Raw genomic sequence first — 18,366 nt, 5'->3', positions numbered from 1 at the left:
AGTGAAATAACCAGGGCCAGCAGGGCCAGCTCTGGGGCTCATGCTGAAGTGAAAAGTTAAAGACTACAAGGAAAAGCGGAGAGGACAGTGAGGACAAGAGATAGGGTTGACTTGTAGTTATCAAATACAAATGAAATCACCTCGAGAAAGAGAGGTTAACCCTGAGTGGGACCGTAGTGACAACAGGTGAGACTCGAAGGATTATTAGCATTGGCCACTGGAAAATCAAAAGAAAGTGTTTCAAGAGTACATAGGACAAGAATTAACATGACAGGCTTGGGAAAGTACTGTTCTTGAGAGGAGACAGAGGTGATTTTAAAGGACATGGCATCCCTTGGAGGCTTGGTGGTGAAGAAAGAAGCAAGGGGTAGAAATTAAAGATAATATCACACAACCCTCATCAAAAAGAATGACAAAATCAGAGGATAAGCAGTCCTTCCCTCTGAAAATTTACTGCATTAAAGAAACTGTACTTCATTATTCTTGGAGATGAAAGCACTTTAGAATTAAGTCTCTATTAAGCCATCCCAAACCCATACCCCTGGGTTCATACAATCATCTGTTATTGCTGATCCAAGCAAATGTTGGGCATTTCAAAATGAAGAGAAAAAATAAGGAAGCCTTATAAAGGTATTATAATAAACAGAAAATATGCATTTTAACTGATGAAAATTCCCCCCTTCCTACCCAGGATAAAGGAGAGGAATACTGTAACACAGTACTCCAGCCTGATTTAAAATTTTTAAATAAGCGTTTTCAGATATAAAAAAAAAATACTTTAAATTAGAAATTGAACAGCTCAGTAAATGGGCAAAGAACTAGAGGCTGTGAAACAAAAATTGACCAAACTCAGAAATGAAATTCAAGCAAAAGCAATCATCTCAGAGATGAAAATGAAATTTTAAGATATACAAGGGCGTATAGATTCAACTAAGAACTTAAAAAAGTATATTGAGGAGAGGGATGAAAACAACAAAGAATACAAAACTGAACGGGTAAAAATAATCAAGTAGAATGCAATAAATGTGAAAGGCAGATGTATAATTGGAGTTCCTAAAGATAGAAAAGGAAAAAAATGGGTTTGAAATAAGATGTAAAACTGTAATCTAACAAAACTTTCCAGAAGTAAGAGACTTGGCTGTACATATTAAAGGATTTATCTTTTAATTCGACCCAGAATGGTCACTTCTGAGGCTGTCCTAGTCTGTTAATCTATAATAGATTACCACACATTAGTAGCTTAAAAAACAATACACATTATCATTTTATACAATTTCAGATATCAGAAGCCTAAAAGTGCACAGGGCTAGGTTTTTTTCTGAGGCTTTTGGGGAGAATCTGGTTTTTTGCCTTTTGCAGCATCTAGAGGCTACTTGAATTTCTTGGTGTATGGCTCCTTCTGGCATCTTCATAGCCAGCAGTGTATCGTTTTTTTTTAAAATGTCTGACTTCCCATTGTTTTTCTGTTAGAAGAATCTTTGTAATCACATTGCGTCCACCAGGATAATTCAGAGTAATCTCCCTATCTCGACTCCTTAAGTGAGTCACATCTGCAAAGTCCCTTTTACCACATAAGGTAACATTTGTAGGTTCTAGGGATTTGGACATCGATGTCCTTGGGAGACCATTTTTCAGCTTACTGCAGAAATTTCCTTGTAATATTCTTAGACTTTAAATTAAAAATTAGATAAAAAAACTGTCTCTGAGCTTCAAGGCAAAAGGTAAGTCGTTTACAAAGGAAAGTGAATCTAATAAAGAAGACAACAAGTGAGCAACATTTTCAAGAAATTTAAGGAGAGAGAAAGTATAAAAAAGTAAAAAGTATATTATTGCCTCATTTTTATGAGAAGGCTATTGATTTATTCAGGATCATACAGCTAAAATTTCTGTTTCCCTGGGCAATCTTGTGTTTCCTGAGGAATTTGCTTTGTTACACCAAGTTCTCTTCATAGTCTTAATAATATTTAGGGCTGTTTAATAGTTTTAAATGCAAATAAGACCAGAGTAGAGCAGTGGAAATAGCATGAACTCTGCAGGCATTCTACAAGGATTCAGCTCTTAGCTCCACTACTGACTGGCTGGGTGACCTTGGACAACTTAACCTGTGGGCCTCAGTTTTCTAATATAATGATACTTACTTTAAGGGATTGTTATGGAGTTTAGAAATGGTGTGTAACAATTTCATATGGTAACTGAAATATTGGGAGTTGAGTGGTAGGTAATGTTCTTTGTTGGTGGTTTTTGATAGCTTTATGATTATGACTGGAGGAAAAGATATTTAAAAAAATTAATATCTGGTCATTGGTATATAAGTTCATGTTCTAATAGACACTGAATGATTTTTGTAGAGGTACAAACGTATATATTTCTTGTCTTGTTTATAAGGAAATTAAATGTATTTTATCAATAAATCAAAAAAATTTAGTTTTTCTAAGGCTCTGTTTAAAATACAGTGTATTGATTTATATGTTTCAATCCATTATTGCTCTGCTATTTTCTTTCAGTTCACAGTGGGAAAAGCTGCAGAAAGGTGACACAGATTCAGAACAACTGAAAGGTATCAAAGGAAGTGTTGAGACAGTTACCAGAGACACTTCTTTCATTGATTACTAATAATTAAGATACTAAAGTTAACACTAAAGATCACATCAGTCAGCGGTGTTATAAAAGAGAACTTACAAACTGCCATAATATTTTCATTTAAGATGCCAATGTAATCAGAGCAAGGTGCCAATGTAATCGGAGGAAATAAAGTTTGCATACCAGTTTTCTACTTCCAGATATTGGTTTCTATCATGTGAAAATCAAGCAGTTTATATTTCTTTAAATGCTTGTGTTAAAACAATCAGTTGTATACGTAATTTTATCTCAGTATTCATGTATTTCATGAGTTTCATGGGATAAAATTCAATTTTATGTTAATGTAGTTTACGAGATGCATTTCATTTGGTTATATTTTGAAAGCTTTGTGCTTTTGTTTTCTTTAAAGAAACTGTGACTTCAGGTTTATCCCAATAGAACTACAGTTGACCCATAAACTACGTGGGTTTGAACTGTATGGTTTTGCTTATACACAGATTTTTTTCAGTAAATACATTGGAAATTTTTTTTGAGATATACGACAACTTGAAAAAAACTCAGTTGGATTACATAGCCTAAAAATACCAAAAGAATGAAGAAAGTTAGGTATGTCATGAAGGTATAAAATATATTTATATATACATATATAAAATACATGTTAATCGACTGTTTATTTTATTAGTTAGGCTTCCAGTCAACAGTAGGCTGTCAGTAGTTAAGTTTTAGGGTAGTTAAAAGTTATTTGTAGAGTATCTACTCCATGGGAGACGGGGTGTCAGTGCTCCTAACACTCTCCCACTCCCATTATTCAAGGGTCAACTTTTACTTTAAAAAATAAAAATCTAAAATATTCGTATTTGAAAATTAGGTCAGTAGCTAGTGGTTGAGGAAGTGGTATGAAATGAAGTAGTATTTTGGTTTCTAAATGCTTGAGATGCTATACAAGTAATTTTTCAGTTGTGTGTTGTAATGGAAAGAAATAGATTCTGGAGTTAAAAAAAAAAAAACCTGCAGTGATTGGTCTGCTCTGCTGCAAACTAACTGTGTGACCTTTGGCCCTACTCAGTGTCTTCATCCAAAATGGAAAGAATATCTAGCTTTAAATTACTGCAAAGCTTCAAAGATGCTTAAGTAAAGCACCTAGCACTGTGTCTTACACATACTAGGGATTCAGTAAATCCCAGATTCCTTCTTCCCATCCTGTAAAAATCATCGCTACTTGACTGATTCTGTTGTTTTATTTATTCATCCACTCACTTCTTTTCTTTGTTCAAGATACTGTAGAGATACAAAAACAATTTTAGATGTGACTCCTTCAGTGAACACTGTTGCTTAGTAAGAAGTGTAACTCATGTTTAATTAACTCTTAATGTAAGGTATAAAGTTATGTGGGTCATAAGGAAAATATACAAAGTAGTAATTCACATTAGAGACAGATTTTTCTGTTTTGGTGTGGTAGTGGGGCAACAGGGAGTGTTTAATGGAGAGTGTGGCTTTGAAGGGCAGAATGGGTAGGATTTAGACTTCAGAATAGTAGGAACCAAACAAAAATAATAGAATGAGCAGAGCATACTGTTAATAATGTTCACCTCCAGCACCATCATTAATCAAGCACTTTAAGCTCAGGGCACTTGAAGATCATTTTGACTGGAGGGTACCATATGGAAGGAAGTCAAAAGATAAATGAGAAAAGAGAAGTCTAGTAGTAGCCTATTGAAAACCTTCAAGAGAATATTTTGTTGCACAGGTCTCTCAGCATATACTCATGTGGAACTTCCATATTACTCGAAGTTTATTCTAATCGCTGCATACCTCGCTTCATACAATCCAGCAAGAACTGACAAGAGGTTTTTTCTTAAGGTAATCATTATTTCTTTTCCCTTTATTTTTGAAGATCTAGAGAATATTTTGAAATTCCTCAACACCTGTAAATTTGTAAAGGGCAGAGACTAGAATAAGACATTGCTAAATATGTATTTAGGACTTATTCTCTAAAGATTTTTCTAACTTTCCCTTTGCCAGTCAGCAATGTTATTTGAGAACTTACTGTGGAATATTGGGAATAAGTGAGTGCTACTTTTGGGGTGGAGATGGTAGTAGAGCAGACAGGCTAAAAAGATTGTATTAGTGTCTGATAAGTGTGATATGATAAACAACTTGGAAGTGTTGAGGAGAGAAGGCTTCACGGAGGAGGTAACATTGGTTGCTGAATCTTGAAAGACAAACACAAGTTAGTCTGAAAATGATCCATGATCCCATAGAAAGTCAACAAAGAACAGCATGATTTTCCTGAAATGAATACTGATAATAAAATCTAGGGGTGCTCAGAACTTTATCCAACAATGGAGGATACTGTATACTCAACAAACTTCCAAATGGGTTTTCTTTGAGATACATGAGCCATTACCTCAGTCACCTTCCACCTAAGCAAATACTGGCTCTTCTCCATAATGAACTCAGCTGCTCTGTATGGTCTTCTCTGTATAACCACTTGCTCTCTCTTACCAAGGCATTAATTAATCTTGTATATTAAGTAGGTAAAAATTATTTTTGCAACTAGATACATTTTGGTACACATCCTAAACAAATCTAATTACAAAGCTGATTAATACAAAATTCAGTCAAACTGAACTTTTCTGTTTCCAGAACATAGGTGTTTTTCCACCTCGCTCTCCACACTTGATAACAGGGATTTCCCCATCTAGAATTCCTTCATCTCCAATCTCTGCGTACTCAAATTCCACCTACTTTTTTTTTCCCTTTGATCATTTATTCTTTATTTCTCACTTTAAGATCACAATCTGAATGGGTGAAGTAGGTAGTTTCACGGAAGAGTTCAGATATACCTTAGTATAATTCTAGATTTTAAAATATATATAAATAAGATTTGATAAAAGTACGAGAGATGGGAATAATTTTAAGGGTAGTAACTCCTTTATTGTTCTAAAGCTCCTACTGTAGTGTCATTTACTCCATTCATCATTATTCAGGACATTCAGAAGCCTCTCTGCATGTACATTAGTTGGAGAAATCTCATTTTAAAGTTGTTTTCTTGAAAAAAATAGTGTGTAGTTTGATTTATTATTAACATATTATAATACATTTATCTATTTTTTGCCTATCTCTACCACTAGTCTTTTGTTTCAAGAGGGCAAGGACTGCATCTATTTTTTCCCAGTATTGAATCCCAAGTGCTTAACTAAATGCTCTCAATTTTATTTGAATTGACAGCCTGCCTTACAGAATGAATAAAAGTCCATTTATCTTTGGAAGTTTTGTTTTTATAGAAATAAATGTGCTAAGTTCTTTTAGGACATATCACTATTTTATTTTAAAACCTCTTTATTTGCATTCAGAAGTAATCTTACATACGATCAGAATCTAATTTAAAAAGCCTAAAAAATGTTGATATTTTATGGTGATATTTTAGGTGATAAGTAGAATAAAATAAAAAAGCTTAAGATTTTAAACAAATTGTGCTTTCTGTTTTTGTGGCGTACTATCTTTCATCTTAAAAATTATTTTCCTTAATTGCAGCATCATGGGAAAATCAAGAAAACCAACTTTCAAAAGAAACATGAAAAGGTATTTACATTGTAATTTCTCTAATGGGAAAAACTTACGAATTTAGGGTATTATAGGAAGTGTATAAATCCATAATTGTGTTAGTCATTTGGATATAAGAAGTTATTTGTATTGATATGGTACCATTTTAATGTTGTGGTAGTATTTTGGTATGTTGAATACAGTGATTGTTGGCACAATTCAGGTGAACTGGTTCTAGAGATAAAAGTGAATTGACAAAATATTTTTTAGTGAATTCATAGATGAAAAGGGTCATCCTGGGATTTTTAACTAAATACAACTAGTTTTCCTCTTTTCACCTTTGAAACACCCACAAAGATGGTAAACTAATGAGGACTAAGTTGATGAGAGATTTATAAAATTTGGAATTGAATAGTAGGTAGATACACTGGTGACTAAGCAGACCAGAAACCTAACCCCTAAAGTAAAGCAAGCTGATTTGATCTGAAGAATCTAGAAAAGCTTAGGAGTTAGAAGCACTAAGCACCTTTGAATTTGGAGGTAGGGATGTGGGGCAAGATTGAAATTGGTGAAAGGAGCATTTAGACTGTTACAGAACATTTGTTCATCTAAATCACTTTTGTTTCTCTTGGCAGAAGACGGAGAAGTTGGAATTATACACTTTGTACTGTAGAAGCTGAGAGTTTTCTCAGTCTCACTGTTAACAGCACTTTTGCTCAGTATACACTTCTAAATGGAGGACATTGTTTTACTGTCTTCTGGCTCTATTGTTGCTGCTGAAAAACCTGCTGTTAGTCTATTATTCCTTCGTTATTACTCTGTTTTCTCTGGTTGCTTTCAGGTTCTCCTCCTTTTACTTTAGAGGTCTTAACATTCACTGCGATGTACCTGGGTTTGAATTTCTTTTCACTTTGTATTAGTTTTGCGTCCCAACTTTGGATAATGATGGTAAATTCTCAGTCATTAATTTTTCAAATATTTTCTCTCTGTTCTCTTTAACATATCTTTCTGAGACACTGTTTAGACATATAATAGACCTTTTCACTCCGCCCTCTTTGTTTCGTACGTCTTTGATATTCTTCATTCCCTTTCATCTCTTGTGTGTGATAGTCTAAGTAATTTCTTCAGTTCTCTGTACTTATTTTCAGCTTTGTCTAATGTGCTGTTTACATCAGCTTTGTAATTTCAGTAATCTTATTTGTAATCTTCAGAAGTTTTACTGGTTCATTTCAGGTCTATTTGATCACTTTAATATTTTTTGACATGATATTTTTCTTTAATGTAAACTTATTTTATATTCTTTCTTATATTTCAGTATTAGAAATATCTGTCAGTCTAATTCCAGATTTTCTATTTTTGCTGACTTGTGCACATATATGTTGTTTGCTGAACTTAATCTGTGGAATTTTTCAGGCCTGAGGTGTGTTCCTGTAGAACGGTTTTACATCTACTCTGTGCCAGCACTTATGAACACCAGTAACCTGGGGTCATTTGAAATTCAGTTCTCAGCCTAGGGACAAAAATGTTGTGAATTCTGCCCATGTATTAGCATTAGCTCTGGCTTTTAGTTAAAAGCCACAGAGAAGACTTTTTTCCTCCATTCACGCAGAGCCAGATTTGGCCGGCAAACTTCCTTACCAAATCCATTTGCTTGGCATGGAAAGACTTTTCTGCTGTGCCCTTTCACTGAGACATCTCTGATTAGGCCTTCCACCCTAGGCAGATCATTGACTTTGTACCCTCTTTCTTATATGTGTAGCTGCTTTGGGTCATAAAGGACTGTTAGGAAGAGAGAGTTCTTCTGGCTGGGGTAGTCCAAAGGATTTGTAGTAGGGCTTGCATTTCGAGTGGGCACTTAAGAATGGTAAGTATTAGATATGCAGAGGTTGGAGAGGAAGACATTCCAGTTGAGGAAATGATTTGAGCCAAGAAGCATAGGTGAGAAAATATAGGGTATATAAAAGAAATAATGAAATATAGTTGGCTGGAGTGTACAGTGACTTTGAGAGAAAAATCAGTTGAGGCTAAGTTGTGGAAGACTTTCTTCACTCTCCAGTTCCCCATGGGAAGGAAGCCCATCTATTCACCTTTGTATTGGCACTTGCTGGTATGTGGTGGGTGTTTGTTGAACAAATGAATAAGTTGAATGAATAAATGAATGAATGAAGAAAAAGAATGAACATAAAACTCAGAATTTTAGGCCTTATTCTTTAGACAGAGAAAATTAATTAAGAATTTTGAGAAGGGAGATATATGAGTGCTGATCAGTGAGGACTGTGAACGGTGAAGGAGCTGGCACTTTAGACCATACTTGTGGAGTGAGTGGTTTTGTACAAGTCTAGGAGGACAGTCTTGAAAGAGGGAAGTGTATAAGCAAAAACATGCAGTTGTCACTAGTTCAAGATGAACTCTAGTTCTTCTGATGTATTCTTATGGATTTGACTTTTATGGTAGACTCTTTCGTCTTTGGTTTATGTCATTTTAAAATCTGAGCTTACTCACTAAAATCTGTGTACACTTACAAATTCTTTAGGGTTTTTTTTGTTTCCTCTCTTCTTGAAATCTTGATTGAATGCTTACTTTATGCCAAGCACTCTATTAGATGCTATGGACATAGTGGAGAACAAAACAGCCATTATCTCTGCCCTCATGAAGCTCTCAGTTTATTCAGGGCATCAAACATTAAAAAGCAAACCACATGAACAGTTATCATAATAGTTGTTTTAAATCTGTTATACATCTTCAGTTGTATAATTCTTTTTCTCTGTGTATCCTCACTTGACACTCATTTTTTAAGATTTTACTTTTCAGTTCAACTAATACATGTATTTTGTACCAGATTATTTGCCAGTTCATTTATGTGGAAAAGCAACATGTTTCCTTTCCTTATCCATAGTCCCATTCCCCACAATTAAACTTCTTTTAATTGTGCCTAGTTTCAGTTTTTCTGGTATAAATATCTATAACTCTAAGTTTATGTTCCTGTCTCTATTTCTTTTTAATTTAACTTGACACCAATTTTTATTCCATTTTATCTCCTTAAAATTTTGTTTTATTTGGTTTCTTTTTTTTAATTCTTTTTTCCATTTGTACAGACCTTAGTTCTTTCTAATGAGCTATATGAATCCAGTGAGGTAATTCTCAGACTTTGCCTTTCTCTCTAGATGGGAATCCGTTTTGCATTTATATTACACAAAATCAATTCAGTGAAGAAGATGAGTGTTGTATGCCCTATGTGACACTAGACCACTTTAGTTTTAAATTGGAAATGTGTTTTCTAATCACAAAATTTAAAGTGAAAATCAGAAAAGTATCAGCAGCTTTCACAGCGTGATTCTCATCCTGAATTGCTTCCCACATTATTCTCAACACTTCAGGAATTTAGGTAATTTTTATTAACCTCAGGTCACTTCTAAGTGTTAATGAGGACAGAGATGCCAAATCCATTTAGATATCTCAACATTTACCTTTATTTTTTTCTTTCTTTCCTCTAACGCCACTTTATTCATTATCCTTTCATTGATTCATTTACTTAACTAACAGTCTCCCAAGTTCTAGGGATAAAAATGGTGAATAAAACATTTCCTGTTTTCAAGGCATTTGTGTAGAAAAGAAAAATCACATTAATAAGATTATCATAATGATAATAGTAAAAGCTATTGGGCACCATAAGTCAAACACTGTTAAACTCTGCATGTGATCTTACTTAATTCTCACAATGACCTACTGAATATGGTTACTATCAAGTTATCCTCATTTTCTAGATGAGGAAACTGAGTATTCAAGAGAAATTCAGTAACCTGCCAAAAATTACGTAGTTAATATGGTAGAACCAACATCCAATTCCAGGACTTTCTGAATCCAAAGCCTTCCATAATTTAACCACTGTTCTTTGAACTCATACGACTAACAAATGACTAGTATCTAGGATTTTTAAAGACCCGTATAAACCAATAAGAAAAAAGCAGAAATCCGGTAGATAAATGGGTAAATGATACAAAAAGGAACTTGAATGTCTAACAAACGTGACATAATCATCAGCCTCATTCACTAATGAGAGAGATGCAACTTTAAACAACAGTGACTTATTGTTTCACACTCTAAGAGAGGCAAAACTAAAAAGTATCTGATGATTCCAAGTGTTGGTGGTAATGTGGAAGAATAAGAGTCTGCATATTCTGTAGGGTGATCATGTCTAATAAAGTTAATACGTGAATGTACTTTGTAATGGTCGGGATAGGCTGGGAGATATTGTAGTGAAAAACAAACTACCTAACCTTCAGTGGCTTAATGTAACAAAAATTTATATATTGCTCATGACACAGTTGAATTTGAGTTGCTTGGTTATTTTTCATCATATAGTGCTGTCAGGTGAAACATGGTAGCCTCCAAAGTTGCCACAGAGGAAAAGAAGACTAAAGGATCCAGTGGTTTGAAAGGCCAGGTTTGAAAATAGCTTACATCACTTTCACCCATATTCCATTGGCCAGAACTCAGTCATATAGCATCTAGTCTAACTGCAGAAGAAACTGAGGTCTTCTTACATGCCCAAGAAGAAGCAGTCTTGGCAAATGCATAGCATTCTCTGCCCTCTACTTTAATTGAGCAACCCCACAGAGAAACTCATACATGCATACAGGATTGACCATCATAGTATTATTAGTGATGAATTAGAGTGATTAATATTTCAAGTTGATAGTGATTTGTCATAAAATGGAATTCTGTAGGGGTAGTTTAAAAATGGACTAGAGCTGCATATATCAATGTAGATAAATCTCAGAAATGTAATGTGGAAAGAAAAAAGCAATTTGGTAGAGAGTGATATATTCAAAATGATATCATTTATATGAAATATTAGATCATGCAAACAATGTGTATATGGTTTATGGTTATGTATGGTGTAGTGTCATAAAAATTGTCATGAAAATGATAAAAACTCCAAATTCTGGATAGTGGTTCCTTCTAGGGAGGGAAGGGAAGAGTGGGATGTTGGAGGGGTGCAAAGGGAAGCCTCATTTTACCCGTGACATGATCTAATGCTTTCTTTGCAAATGTTGTATAATGTTAGCGTGTGATAAAATTGGGCAGTGGGTACATTGGTATTCATTAACATCTTTTCTAAATTGAAGTGTTTAATGAGAAAAACATATAAACTTACCTGGAAAATGATTTCTAAACTATCTTCTAGATACAAATAGCTGAGATATTCTGTAATTCTGAATAGGTTGTTTTTATAGTCATTCTCTTAAAAAAATAGGTATTCCCATGCATGTAACTAAAGCTTCTCATTGCTAATATAGAGTACTTAAATTCTTACATTGCTACTAAAATTACCTAATAGAATTATCTAATCTATTTAATAGACCTTGAGCACTGCCCTTTCTCTTGACAATTGTACCATTGACTTTGTTGACAAGTATGAATATTTTACAATCTTTAAAATTTTTAATAAATTTTACATTGTTTTAGGCTGATGGCTTATTCACATAACTAAAATTCCATTCATTTTCTAAGCTGGTATTTACTATAACTCATCTTTTAGAACTATTATTGCTGAACAAATACATTTTTCAGGCAGTGGCACAAAGAAGAATAGTGAGGAATTAGTCGTAAGTTCTAGTCTAGAGATTAGGGTCTACACCTTAGTTTTACGGGTACACTATCTTGACCAATGACTTGGCTAAGTCACAACATCTGGTTACAACAGCAAAATATGGGTGATGTTCAGGACTAGACTGGATGACTTGTGAGTTCTTTTCTTTAACATTTGTTGATGCTAAATCAGAACATACCGAAGAAAATGTTAAAAGGTAAATCATGATTATATGAGGTAAAGTGTTAACTTAATAGACTGCAAGTTAAATTTATTAGTCTCTTTGCAGAATTATATACAGTGTAAATGTGGTGTTATTGGGAATTTATAGTACAGAAAGTGAGTGCTCTGGTATAAGAAGAAAATCCATGTTCTTTTTTCTTATAGACAAGCAATCATCTCCTCGGACCAAAACCATTTCCATTAGACAGATTGTTAGCAATATTATATAGTATTGTGGACAGCAGAGTTGCTCCAACGGCAAATATCTTTTCCCAGGTAAGCTTAATGATAGGTTATTATATATCATCTTTATCTTTTTGGAATTCTTTAGGTAGTGTAATCGATAGTGTTTTAACATTTAGATTTTTGGTCAGCTTATCTTACTGTTCTAACTATTTCATGAACAATGTCCTTGGTAAGTAACTGAAACTCCACATATACAATCTTTGAGCCTATCACTGAATTTGCATATATTTACAGTTACAACTCAATGCAAAAATCAGCTTGATGTTTCTGGACTTTTTCTTTCTTCAATAAAGGAATTTTTAAATGATTATAATTATCTTACTGGTTAAATTAAAAGTGGATTCATGATTAAATTGATTATAGAAATATAATTTAATGAAGACAAAATTTTTTTAAATGTATTTGTAAGAAAGAAATTTGTAATTTGTTCTTATTCCTCATATATGTACTTTGCACATTGACAGTATGCATTTTTTTTTAATGATGTGTTTTTCAGAATGATCCAGTTCTCAAAATTTTCACTAGATGGCAGCAGTAGCATAAAAATAAGAAATATGACATTTCTTTTATAAAGTAGTTAAGGGTGTTTTTTTTTAGGTGACATTTAAGATAAGCCTATTTATTAAAAATATAGTCACAGTAGATTTCTTAAATGGTCCAGAAAAATAATACTTAGCCCATGGTATGAACAGATAGAAGAAAAAGCAAGTGATACAACTAGTATTTATAGAAAAGCAAAGTCACCTCAGATGCTTCAGTGAGCATTTTACTTTATATATCTGTTTGTAGATTGAAAACGTAAATAATAGCATTTACATTTTAATTCACTGCAAATAAAGTTGGTCCCTGAACTGGTATTAGACTTTGTAATCTGTTGCATGATGGTAACTCTTAGTTCTTCATTTAAGGAAGTCTTGGAAACCAAAAATAGCTATGTTCTCAATGCGCTCAACATTGAAGTTAAATAATTTTTATATAAGGCAACTTTATAGAAGATTGTATCTATATTTATTACATTTTTGAAGAAAAGTATTCTAGTCACTTGTGTTATGTAAATAGCTAGATGGGTAGGTAGATTGGTAGCCCTAATGCTGATAATTTTAAACATCTAATTCAGTTTTAATCTGTATTACAGGAATTTTTTTCCATATATATGTATTAAATGCTTTATCTGAAATTAAAGTAGTTTTTAGTCAAATTGTACATTTTATTAACAGCTTTCTATTATATTTCATATAATACATGAGTTTTTTGTTTTGTTTTTGCTGTTGGAGTAACTATGAAATAGAGGATATTATGATCTTTAGTGTAAGGAATCAAGCCTCAGAGGCTAAATGACTTTCCCATTATGACAAAATGAAAAAATCTTTGAGAATTAAAGACTTGGGAAGTGAAGGAGACTGCTTCTAAACAAAGCAAGAAGATGTTTATATCACATGTAATTAATACTTCTTAGGTGCCCAAAAGTTACATTTGTGGGAGACACACAGAAGGAGAATAAATGTGGGGTTTTTTTTGGGGAGGGAGAGCTAATAATTTATTCTAGGGGGATTTAAAAAATGTACATAAAAGTAATATGTAAGACTGTAAGTGAAGGCTAGATAGTGCTCCTGAGAAGTTTAGAGCGCAAAAAGATCACTTCTGGATTGGACAAGGGGTGAGAATTTGAAGGCTTCACTTTTAGAAAAGGTGAAAAATGGAGCTGGGCTACAGTGAGTAGGATTTTTTTACTTTAAATATTTCTAACTTATATAAATGATATATGTTTACTGTACAGAAATGAGAAAATGAGTAAATAAAAAAGGAAAAATAATAGTAAAATTAGCTGACATGTTATTTCCAATACATAGAATTTATAGAGCTCTAAGAGGGAAGATAATATGACCAAAGGTATGAGACTAGGGAAAAATGAAGACACATTTGTGAAATGTCACACTCGATTAGTTGAAAGTGAGCTGGGTTATATAGTAAAAGTGGTAGCAGTCATTGTAGTTGTGATCTGTTAGTAATACTGCTCCCACCACACGTCACACCTTACATATTGTACCTAATGTTGGTAGAGCATTTCCTGGCAGCAAGTCTAGGTTTATAGGGATGGACTGTCAGAAATAATGAGACTGCTAATTAAGAGGTCTACTACTACTCTGAGGCTTTGATTATAGCAGAACACTGTCATCAGTCTGTATGTTTTCAGGAATGCCTGTGATGTTGGGATTAAGTTTGGCCCAAATTGTTGTCTTTACTTTTTAATGAAGTTAAATTCTTTTCAACTTTAACAACTTCATTCTCTATCTCTTCTCATTAGCAATAATCAAAGTGATAAATTTTGTGTATTTAAAACATTACTTTAAATGAATTTGTTTATGTTTATTTGATGAGAAATCAATTTAGGACTTGATCTCAGTGGTTCCATTTGGAATACAAAGTTTGGGGGGGGGGCAGGTAGAAAGGGGTAGAAACAGTCATCCTTCCATATGCACGGATTCTGTATCCACAGGTTCAACTGACCACAGGTTGAAAATACTTGGAAAAAAAATCACAGAAAGTTCCAAAAAGCAAAATTGAATTTGCCACACTGAAAACTATTTACATAGCATTTACAACTATTTACATAGTATTTACATTGTGGTAGGTAGTATAAATAATCTAGAGAAGATTTAAAGTGTATAGGAGGTTGTGCCTAGGTTATATGCAAATACTATGCTATTTTATATAAGGGACTTGAACATCCTCAGATTTTGGTATCTATGGGGTCAGGAGTGGGAGAGTCTTGGAACCAATCCCCTGAGGATACCAAGGGGACAACTGTATAACTGGCTCCAAGAAGTTGATCTTTACTTTTGTTTGGGCAATAAATTGTCAAGAATATCAAGTAACATACCATGTTTAAGAACAAAATTGTGTCCAAAAGAAAGGTATTTCTCCCACGTGCATTATAATTTTTTCTTCCCATTAGCTCTCAGTGACTTTTTACATTTTTCTGCTTTTGCTTACTCATCAAAACTATACTTTTGCCAATAGGAATGACAATTTGTATTTAAGCTGTACACATTTAATTTTTTAAGTGCGAAACAAAAATATGACATTTGTATTGGAAGTGCTTATTTGATATCAACACTAGATGGCAATATTGTTGTGTTCTAGCTTTAAGATTAGCAGGAAAACCTAGCTTTTACTTGTTAGTATTGTCTTTGATATTTAGAAATGCTGTTTGTTAATTTAACACATTGGTTTATTTGAGTAAAAATAAAATTGCCTGAAGATATATAGTGATCTATGTGTGTGTGCACACATATACACTTTCATGAAAACGTGAATAAAATTGGTAAGGAATTGTGTTGCATGATTATTTTCTACCTGAAACTAAATTGCTTTTTATTCATTGTAATGTGTCTATTTGAGATCATAGAGCATTATTTTTCTATTCATTGAGTCTACCTATAGCTGTTTTAAGGATTTATTTTATAGTAATGTGTTATTTTTAGAGCTTGATTTACTAATTACATAATTATAGTTTTTCACATATAACAAATTGATTAAATGTCATATATACAGTAAAAATCCTCTTGAAGCAAAAGTTTATTTCCATCATGTTCATTTAAATCTATTTACATCTATTCTATAATAAAGTTGTACAATTAGAAGCTTAAGGAATCTCTAATATTAAAAGTCCAATTGAGAATAATAGTCAAATCCATAGTAGTATGAGTAACAGTAGTATATTGCAGTTGATGTTCTTCTGAATTTCTTTATTCTTTATTAAAATTTAGATAAAATTCTACTCATTAACTTTTTAGTCTCATAAAAAGTAAAAGAATAATAGCACATTTAACATTGTACATTATGTTAATGCTCAGATTTACTGAAATGAAATATGATTTAAAAATTTTTCTTAGGCATTTAAGATTATTTCACCCGTATCCATTTTAGTACAGTTTTACAGTCATGATTATGGGTTATTTAAAAAATTTCATTCAAATAAAATAAATGTAGTCCTTCTATATATACCTGAACTTCGTGAATGACAAAGCATTAGTTCTGATGTTTTCACTCTTTTGTCCTCTCAGCATGGATAGAATGGATAAACTATACCATTTATAAGCAAGAGATGGTAACCTGTATGGTTGTTACCTTCAGAAGTTAGCTGATCAGATGTATTTTTGAAGGCCATCATCTTTAAAAGAAATACTACTGAATTATCTTATTTTCAGTTTAAAACTAGGTTATGCTTTTAATTTATCTTTTTTTACTTGAAGAAAAATGATAATTTGTTTGGAAACTTTTGAATGATTTATTTCATTGTTTTGATATTTCTGTATATTCTCTTACTCAACTTTGCCCACCCCCTCCATGGTCTTATAGTTAGGTGAAGGCAGTAGGAGTTAGTTCTTTAAGATTGTCAGATATATCTTTTATTTCAAAATATTAAGCTCTATTACTTTATCTTTTCCAAGGGGATAAAATTGCTGAAGAGTTTATTTCTGAAATTATTGGTACAGGTTTCTAAAGTGACTTTTGAAAGGAAAATTATCTTTGAAAAATTAAGGACATTCAATTACACATACACTTGTATCACATATTATTATTGATCTTACTTGATTAATTAGCCTTTTGAAAAACTACTTTTGGAGGTAGTTCACTATACTATAGTTTGGGAGTTTTAAAATAATGGGGCTTTTAAAATTAATTATAAGAAACAGTGCACTCTAATTAATATCAAGAAATTACTGAAAAATTAGAAAGCCCATAGTTCTTTTAAAAAATAATTCTATGTACCAGATTGGCAAATTGTATTTTTTTCAGTAATTAATATTTAATTTCAGAATCATTTCATGTTTAGTTGTGCTTCATTTAATAAGAAAAAGATTAGGTTAAAATGTCTATAAATTTTTACTTTAAGGAGTATAAATAAAAAGCATTTTGGAGCAAAGTATAATAATACACAAGTTTTTTTAATATTTATTTTTATTTCTATTTTCTATTTTTTTAAACTTATATTATGATACTATATATTGGAATATATTTGGCCTTATATTTGTTACATCAGTTTAACTTTTAGTTGTGAATCAACTTGATCTTTTCCCGCAAGGGTTGCGTTAATTGTGGCATTTAGTTAACCTTACGCTTTTTGCTCATTTAGGTATCAGTTTATGATACAGGATATATTTAAACAAGTTATTTTGATACTTTCCAAATGAATTTATCATTAATCAGAAAGCAAAATGATTTAGTTATTTTGGGTATGAGAGTTTTTGGAAACAAATGCTTCATCTCTAATTTACCATAGCTGTTGGAAGATGGGTTTGTATACATTTTACGGCATGTAACATTTATTCAACCAGAAATAGATTTTTGACATTTTTCTTCAAATATAGGTAGATATATAGAAAATTTATATAATTTACAGTTTTTTAAGTGAAGAAGGGATTTTGTTCATATTTATTTAATTAAAATGTTTAAAAATAAAAATAATGCAAGCCTTAAATCCAAAATCAGTATTGATCTTTTTCCCCCTAGTTGGAATAAATTTTTCTGTCTCTACTTAAATTCATTTAATGGATATTTATTAAGGGCCTATTATGTTCCAGGCACTGTGTTGTGTAAAGGGAATACGAAAGTCAAGAAAATGCAGTTCTTGCCCTCAAGGACCTTATAGACAGTCTGCAGCTTTCACTGCCCTTCATTAGTATTTGTGTGCAACTGCCAGATTTGAGCTTGTGCTAAAGTTAATGGTGTATATGTATTGTTACAGGGAGGATGCACATGCTGAGGGAACTAATACTTAAAGGGAAAACTAATACTTAAGTTTTTAAAGTGAATATTTTTAAAATATTTTTTTAAAACAAGATTTTTCACTTCAGTGGTCCCTGATTCAGATTTGATAATATTTAAGTGTCTTCTTTCAAGTAAAATAACAAACCTGTTTATTGAATGTTTCCTCTGACATTAAACTTAGTGTTATGGAGCATGATTATTTGATATATATGTCATAACTAAATTTTGTTGATACTTAAATTGCATTATGACATTGGTATGAAACAATTTCAGTTAAAACTGGAAACTTGTAAAGTTATGGACAAGTAAGTAGTGTGTTATACATAGCCTATTATAAACTAAGTGGCTTTTCTTAAAAAGTTACATGGCTATATTTCAAATACTTTATGATTAAAAGTTATACT

General features: G+C 32.4%; 1 protein-coding gene across 3 annotated transcripts in view; it reads left to right on the top strand.

The window, feature by feature from the left end:
- Positions 1–18,366, top strand: part of ORC5 (origin recognition complex subunit 5) — a 69,608-nt gene that overhangs the window by 28,064 nt on the left and 23,178 nt on the right. For all 3 annotated transcript variants that reach the window (XM_006181011.3, XM_014556108.2, XM_014556107.2), the window contains exons 9-12: positions 2,505–2,557; positions 4,328–4,440; positions 6,118–6,165; positions 12,107–12,217. In XM_006181011.3, the coding sequence (XP_006181073.1) occupies positions 2,505–2,557; positions 4,328–4,440; positions 6,118–6,165; positions 12,107–12,217 (325 nt within the window). The remainder of the gene's footprint in view (positions 1–2,504; positions 2,558–4,327; positions 4,441–6,117; positions 6,166–12,106; positions 12,218–18,366) is intronic.

The sequence above is a fragment of the Camelus ferus genome, chromosome 7 (assembly GCF_009834535.1).
Source record: "Camelus ferus isolate YT-003-E chromosome 7, BCGSAC_Cfer_1.0, whole genome shotgun sequence".
In the NCBI taxonomy this organism is placed as follows: Eukaryota; Metazoa; Chordata; class Mammalia; order Artiodactyla; family Camelidae; genus Camelus; species Camelus ferus.
This window is presented reverse-complemented; position numbering and strand designations above follow the sequence as displayed.